Here is a 7,378-nt window from a genome sequence, read left to right as displayed (position 1 = left end):
TCACCTCATAATATCGAGACCCCACAGAAACCATTACTGCAAAATTTGGCAACAGGAATGCCTCTGGAACTCGTCATACGTCAGAAGGCAGAAGTCATACGAGGATCCACATTAAACTCGACGCACTCAACACTCAATTGTCGCCAGAAAGGTCTGCCTCCATCCCTGTGGATGGAGGCACGTGCTTCTTAACCTGTTCATTCTGCTTTGCAATTCCAAAGCAACCAATCTGCGATCTAGTAAAACCACACCCAAGGGAACGGGTTTGGCTGTTATGACAGCGGGGACGCCACGACTCACTCCGGGGTGACGCCACGACTCATAACGGAATTCGGCGCCTTTGGAAGTGCAAACCGCTTGTCTCCGCTGTTCGAAGAAGCGCTACTTCCTTCTATCGCCTGCGGTCGTCTGATACCTTCTCGTAATTGAGTACAACAGAGCAACAAGAAAACGCGATGGAGTCTAATGGCATCTGGATAGGAACTGTTTTCTAAACCACCTCCCGTACACCACTTTGTACATATATCTCTATGATGTGACCTATATGATGTGCTATCTATCGTCGCTTGGCAACGCGCTTGGCAATGTACATGAACTTTAATAGAAGTGACATAGTCACAATACACAGCAGGCAACTTAAATGACTAAATGAAAGGAGGGGGGTCGCTAACTTAAATGACTAATTAAAAAAAGGGACCCTCCCCGCCATTACAAAGAACACGTACGCCACACTGACGATTTTTTACACGCTTACGCTTACGCATGGTGGCGGAAAACTGGCGGGACCCTCCCCGCCATTAGAAAGAACATGGAAGCCAAGACATTGACAGACTTACTGTGATCACACAAGCACATAGCAGACAATTGAGTGCTGAGTGCGTCGAGTTTAACGTTAACATGGGGATCCTCGGATTACTTCTGCTTTCTGATTAAAAACGAGCTCCAGAGCCATTCCTGTTGGCTGTTTTTATGGGATGTCTTTAGAGCACTGTCAAATTTTGTAATAATGATGGTGATAATTTGCAATTTTTCGGTTTCTGCGGGGTTTCGATATTATAGTTTATCGAAAAAATCTTACCATTTTGTACAGTTGCGTATCTTGTGATGGCTATTAGCCACAAAGCAGGTCCGACCGCCGGTTTTCTTCCAGCTAAATTAGACATATCTGGAGTATCATGCCCTTCCATTCGGGCTGTGGATGGCTCAGCTCCAGCCTCGCTCCAAGCACCCTTAGGCGCTCTAGATTGAATCCACTTAACTTCGGGCGCATACACAAGGAGATCTGGGCGTCGCTTGACCTGCCGCCGTGGATTCCGAATGAACGCGCACATATAAACACAGCCCAGTACAGACTTAGGGGCCATCGCGGTTGCGTCAACTGCCTGGCGTTGGCGCCGGACGGGAGCCTGCTGCTTTCGGCTGGTGACGACACGCTCCTCGGCGTGTGGAGTCCCTGGTCGTTCATCAATAGAGAGTGTGCAGCATTTACGCTGTTCGACCAGCAAGAGCCTCCCAGTGGGTACTGCGGCCGTCCGACATGCAGTCGACCTACCGCCCTCCTTGCCCCGCCAAACCCCCGTGTCGATGATTCGCACAGACCATCAGCAGAACATATACACTGTCATGCTGCATGACGACTGCGCCATCACTGGTGGACTTGACCGACGTATCTGTCGTATGGACCTTGAGTCTGAGGCACTGGTGGCGTCCGTCAACGTCCAAGCGGCGGTGCAGGACATCTTCGCCGTTAATGACACGGGCAGCTTCCTCAGCCAGACGCCCGGTCCGGTAGTCGATCTGGCCCCGGGGTGCTGTCCTCATGTGATCTTAGCCGCAGTTCAAAAAATAGGAGCGGTTGAGCTGGACAGCCGTCTGAGCTACTACGACTTTCGAACTCTTTGTGGAATGGAGGATCAGACGTCATCCGTGGACTCGCATCCACAGAACGCAAACCTGATAGCGATCTCAAACAAGTTCCTCACGCTGACCGTGGACCGTAGGCGGCTACCCGAGCCACCTCTTTTCCACGTAAAGACTGATCAGCCCACCAGCAACGGCTGCTGCATCATAATGTGCGAGCCCTTGTGCTACGCCAATCCGCAGAACCTTGACTGTCGCCACGTCGAGCATGCGACGGTGTCGAACCCTCTGTGGTCGCCCAGCGACAACGACATCGCTGTGGATTTCGTGCTGCCCAGCCACATGAAGCGGTCGGCGTCCATGGCCACCACCACCCTCCCTACAGACTGCTCTGAGAACGGATGGTGGACCGCTGGCCGTCCCACAATGGTAGAGGAGAGCTCCTCTTCCTTCGAGACGGAGTCCAGCGCCGAGGAGTCGGAGAGCTTCAGCGAGTCACCAGAGGTAGGGTCCACGGTGTCCCACCTCCGCAAGCCCAAGCAGGCTCGCGGAATGAGTCTCCACGGTCTTCCCCCGCTCTGGTCGTCGTACCACGTAAACAACATACCAGAACACGCCTCTCTCCACGTGGCGGCGTGCGCCGAGATCCAACATACGCTGAACGTTCACCGGAAACGACTGGTGCCCCACAGCATCAAGCACGGCGCGAGGGTGGCTTTCCAGCCAGTGACTGGCAGCCTCTTGCTGGTGCTGAGGATGAAGAGCTTCCCGCTAGTGTACAGTATGCTGGCCTTTGAGCAGTACGCATTCCCCATTTTTGAGCTCAGGGCCGAGGGTCTGGGAAACGATTTCACCATGAAGAATCCATGCTGGCTGTCCGACGGCACCAGCGTCGCAATTGGTAGCGAGGACTCGAACGTAGGCGCCGAGTTCCCGCCCACACAGATCCACGTGTGGCACCTGGCCCCTCACATGTCAGCAGTCCCGGCGCTCCACGCCCTGAAGAGCACCGAGGTCCTCTGGAGCGACGGCTGTCTCGGAGGCCACCGCTCAGTGGTCAACTCCATAGTGGCCCCTCTGCCCTACCCATACTACAGAGGCCCACCCATGATCGCAAGCTCAGGCATAGAGAAGTGTGTGCGACTGTGGACGCCCAGCGTGCAGCCTTCCGATGTGCCTCAGGACTAGTGGGGCACGGGTGACCCTTCATGTAGCGCATACCAGTATGTACGGACGGTTGACGAGTACCAGCGTCAAAGAGGATCAAGTGGCAAATGCTCCAGAAAAGATCACGGCGTACTGTCTCCTCGGACAACCATACAATTCGAGCAAGGCGACATACACGCATTGATAGAGCCAGAGACACAAGAGGACGAGGAGACCCTCCATCACTTCAACACGTCTGCCGATGACCATGCTCGGTGGGGAGAGTCAGGGCCGCTCACCCAGCCAGCGCAGCCAACGAAACGAGCGGCGGCTCCGGCAGTCATCGTCGGAAGCCTCAGGGAGTTCCGAAGAGGACTCGGTGATCACGCCTGAGGATGATCAACACTTCCGACTTATTCCAGTGCTGCACTGGCGCGACACGGCTGACGATGCAGTGTGAGCTAGCGTCTTGGATAACACAGGTTCGCATTCCAAAGAATCGTCCAGCTGCACCCGCACCGACGACTGGAATCTCTTGAAGAGTCCGGAGATGCTTCCGTGTGATGTCTAATAGTTGCCATCAGATCGACCCGCTCGGATAGCCGACTTCACTTGACCAAACCAGGCGCTGGGGGACTTCAGTCGCGGTTGCCTCAGAGGGTAGGTGACACCCAGGTATATCAAGGGTGCGACTGCCGTAAGCGACGCTGCTCCGCAACTGTAAAAAAGGGCCGAGGTCTGCTGCGGCGAGTTTGCTGCCTGGGCAAGCGACTGGCTCCCGATAGCGATCAATCCTGCAAGTGATATGGACGTCCCTGTCAGGCGACCGACGAGTCGGTATGGGTAGGCCACGAATAGCATCAGCGGCGCCTGCATCATTGCCATCCCATCCGCGATGAGGACCACGTATCCGGCTGCACTGTAGCATTGGCCCGCCAGCAGGAAGTACGCAGCGGTCATCGACGCAGAGATCACGAGTGGCACCGACCAAACGCTCAAAAGGTCGTGGAGCGCGCTTAGTACCAGTGAAGAGCTCAGCGTGACCAACATGCTGGCAGTCGTCGAGGTAGCCACGGCCGGGACCTTTTGCTCGCACACAGACAACACGTGGTGCAACGACAGGGATAATATGTAGTAGGCAGTCCAGAGGAGGTACAGTCTGTGCCGCAAAACACCAAGGAACTCATGATCGACGATAGGATTCTTGTTGGGAGGCCTGCCGTTGTCATACGCTCGCTGTGCTAGTGTTACGGGCATCATCTTCTTCGTCGGCAAGAAAAGTATCATGAACACCCCCCAGCAGGAAACTATCACAAAGGAGGCGAGCATAACTTTCGATGGGGAAATTTCGGTGTGATCCGCGACGAAGTTCATAAGATTTGACGTGTACCTAGCCGCGTCCCTTGACAAGGCAAAGCCCACGAGAACCAGCCCGTCTCTGTGTGGGAAAAGGTTGACCATCTCGAACATTCCAAAGATAAATGGTACGTCACCAGAAGAATGAAGAACGAAGGCTGCTTGCCAACTTGTCTTTTCACCGATAACGAACAGAATAGTTCCACCCAGTTTCAGAAGAAGACCGCAGACGCAGCAAGTCCTGCCACCGAAGGAGTCGTACAGGCACCCTGCCAGGAAAGCGCTCGCATAACCAGCCGGCCTACCCACGGACGCCAGAGAGTCTATCATGGCTTCCTGAGCAGGGCACGGGACAGCCTCCGCGCAGAGCTCCGCGTAGACTCCAACACTGATGAGGAGTCGCCGCATGGCTGGGTGCTTGGGCGACACAGGGCCGCATGCAGCGCTAATAATGAAGCCAAAAAATAACGCCCAGTAGCGAGACAAGCCGAACTCACACAAGTCGAAGCCGTATTTGCTCGAAATGTCACTCACAACGAGTTCCTTGTGTGGGTCGGGCTCGAGGTATTGGGACCACCCCATAAGAATAACACCGTTTCTAAGAACACTAATAACAAGAAGGTAATAACGTCGTTCTCCAAAGTTAGCGTTTGATTTTCTCGTCTGGGATGAAAACTTCAATGGTTGGTCGTACTGACCACACAAACGCACGTGACTCGCGCCGTTTTAAGGACTCCACGACCACGCCTCGGACGACCTTGTTGGCATGCGTTTCGAGGCGCTTGGTCTGGAGCTTGAAGCTGCAGGGGTCGCGGTCAATCAAGCGGTGCAGCTGCGAGATGATCGCCTCCAGTAGCTCTGGGTCCGGAAGTCGCAAGTAGCGCTTCACATCCGCTACCAGCTCGCTGGTCTGCGGACTCCGCAGCTCGGTAGTACGCGATAGCACCTTCAGCAGCTTCCGCAGCGTCCGCGGGTCCTGCCGGATTAGGTGCTCATTAAATACAGGGTCCTCCTGCCACGCTCGTTGCAGGGTACGCAGTCTGAGCTCCTCAGCGTCATAGGGCGCCTTATGAACGCCCGCGGGTCCCTGCGCGGGATGCGTCTTCTGCTTCCGCGGGCGGCGTGGGGTGGGGGCGACCTCGTTCGACACGCGGCCGGCGGTGGGCGTCAGGCTTTCTTGACTGATGACTACTGTTCCCTGAGCGGTGAAGCTTTCCACGGAAGCATGGTTATGCAAACTCGACCGATTGTTCGCTTCGGTGGTGCGCGTCGAGCCCGGAGAGAGGACGTCGACATGAGTCTGAGTCTCCTTTGTCACCGGCACGTCTCGTAGCTTCGTTGTCGACGTAACATTCGTTACGATGGTTTTCGTCGACATCATAGGCGACGGGACTCCAGCGTATAGAGAAGAGTCGTCGCAAATTTCCAGTTGTTGAGTCCGGGCCTCATGAATGAGTAGAGAAATATCCGGCAAGCGTCTTAATGCATCCTTAGTCCGCTCCAGTTGGCATAGGACGTCGTCCACGGCCACATCGACCGCCAGAATACTGCATACGCGATCTCTGTGCACCTCACTCCATGAGCCGGCCCAGTGCCACTCGGGCATCCATGAAGGCTGGCAATATATCAGTGACCTGCAAGTCGACACCCCGCCTCTTGCAGTGCTTGTCAAGTTTCCGCAGCGCCCTGTGCAGCGTCACGAAGTCCTCCGCCTCACACCGCAGTTTTGCGAATTCCTCCGCAACCGCGTCGGGGAGGTCTCCGGGCGCCGAGAGCAGGCGCGAGGTGGTGCGTACGGCCCTCAGTACCTGGCGGACAGTCTTGCTGGTGATCGCACGGCGTTGGTCCTCGATCGGCCGCTCGATAAGTGAGTATCTGTGTACAGATGCGTTCTGGGCTTACATGGAGTCGGTGCGCTTGCTGCGTTCCTTGTGGATCCGCTCGAATAAGCTCTGGACCTCGACCCTGCTGCTGGGAATCGCACGCACAGCACGGGCTGCGGCGTCACCTCCAGACATCCGGCGGACGCCGCAGACCACGCGTTCCACGGCAACACGGTCGGGCGCCTGGTGATTGGCGAATGACTCCGCGATGGACTCGAGGCAGGGGCCGAAGGGAGAAAGCGGCTGGCTGCTCTGGTGGCTACAGTCCAGCTTCGGTTTTATTTGGTCGATGTGCTCCACGAGTCGCTTTATCAAGGTCCAAGTCTCAATTAGGTTAGTTTCGATGTCACGGCCATCCTTGTGTGAGTCAAGGAGACTCTGGAGATGCTGCATAACCGTCACCACCAGTTCAGTGTCAAGGTGCGATGTGTCCAATTCCGATCCTGATAATTGAACCCTCAAGAGCCGTAGAAGCTCGTTGATCTCCTTCTCTGATATTTTGGTGGAGTCGTCGCCTTCAATATTCAAAAGGGAGCGAATCTTGTGCCTCAGCTCTGTGCGTGTTATCTGCTGCCTTCCAACAAGATGCTCTGTGTGCTTGGAGGTCGTGTGGCGGGCAGGCAGCGATCGATGTTCGACGTTGATCGATGACGTCGCTCGCGTAGCGAGAGGTTTGGGGAACTCGTCGCTGGACTCCACCTTGGTGGATTTCACCTTGGTGGATTTCACCTTGGTGGATTGCACCTTGGTGGATTTCACCTTGGTGGGTTTCACTTCAAGTTCGGTGAGCTGAATCGCCTCAGCACGTCCCACCTCGGAGCGAAGGGATTTGGAAGGGTCCTCCGCCGTTTGTGGCGCAGCGGTTCGCTTTGGAGGCTTCGAAGCGACTTCTCTGGGGGTTGTCTTCGCGAGGACTGGCTTAGTCTTCTTCTTCTTTGGTTTAATGTGCTCTTCGGTTTCCGAGTCGATTGGAGGTGCCACCTCGGCTACTGGAGGTGGTCTCATGTCTTTTTCCATCACGACATGCTTCCTTCGGCGATGCACAGTACCAGTGGCCTCGTCAAACAGCTCGTCTTTGGTGATGATCTCTTCCACAAGAGTGTCACCCACAGACTGGCGACTATTCTCTACAA

General features: G+C 55.4%; 3 protein-coding genes across 6 annotated transcripts; 1 reads left to right on the top strand and 2 right to left on the bottom strand.

The window, feature by feature from the left end:
- Positions 1-1,175: 1,175 nt before the first annotated feature.
- On the top strand, positions 1,176-3,466 carry KVP17_002717 (uncharacterized protein; the record flags this gene model as incomplete). Of its 2 annotated transcripts, XM_068519282.1 has the most annotated exons (5): positions 1,176-1,515; positions 1,544-2,778; positions 2,806-3,047; positions 3,075-3,281; positions 3,310-3,466. In XM_068519282.1, 5 exons carry the CDS (start codon positions 1,176-1,178, stop codon positions 3,464-3,466), a joined length of 2,181 nt encoding a protein of 726 aa, XP_068379358.1. The 2 variants fall into 2 exon arrangements, with proteins under 2 accessions (XP_068379358.1, XP_068379357.1); XM_068519281.1 differs by lacking the exons at positions 1,176-1,515; positions 3,075-3,281; positions 3,310-3,466 and having other exon boundaries at positions 1,624-3,048.
- Positions 3,467-3,573: 107 nt separating this feature from the next.
- On the bottom strand, positions 3,574-4,944 carry KVP17_002716 (uncharacterized protein; the record flags this gene model as incomplete). Its single annotated transcript, XM_068519280.1, has 1 exon — positions 3,574-4,944. The coding sequence occupies one exon, from the start codon at positions 4,942-4,944 to the stop codon at positions 3,574-3,576; it is 1,371 nt and encodes a 456-aa protein (XP_068379356.1).
- A 61-nt stretch (positions 4,945-5,005) lies between these two features.
- On the bottom strand, positions 5,006-7,378 carry KVP17_002715 (uncharacterized protein; the record flags this gene model as incomplete). 3 transcript variants are annotated; one of them, XM_068519276.1, is made up of 3 exons in its annotated part: positions 5,006-5,909; positions 5,938-6,237; positions 6,265-7,378. In XM_068519276.1, coding segments are annotated over 3 exons (2,318 nt in total), but the record flags the coding sequence as incomplete, so codon positions are not given. The 3 variants fall into 3 exon arrangements, with proteins under 3 accessions (XP_068379353.1, XP_068379354.1, XP_068379355.1); XM_068519277.1 differs by lacking the exon at positions 6,265-7,378 and having other exon boundaries at positions 5,006-5,968; XM_068519278.1 differs by lacking the exons at positions 5,006-5,909; positions 5,938-6,237 and having other exon boundaries at positions 6,261-7,262.

This window comes from the organism of the source record quoted next (assembly GCF_019968985.1).
Source record: "MAG: Porospora cf. gigantea B chromosome Unknown PgB_NODE_1166_length_7378_cov_146.321, whole genome shotgun sequence".
NCBI lineage: Eukaryota > Apicomplexa > Conoidasida > Eugregarinorida > Porosporidae > Porospora > Porospora cf. gigantea B.
The sequence above is the reverse complement of the archived record's forward strand: the minus strand, read 5'-3'. Positions and strand labels throughout refer to the sequence as shown.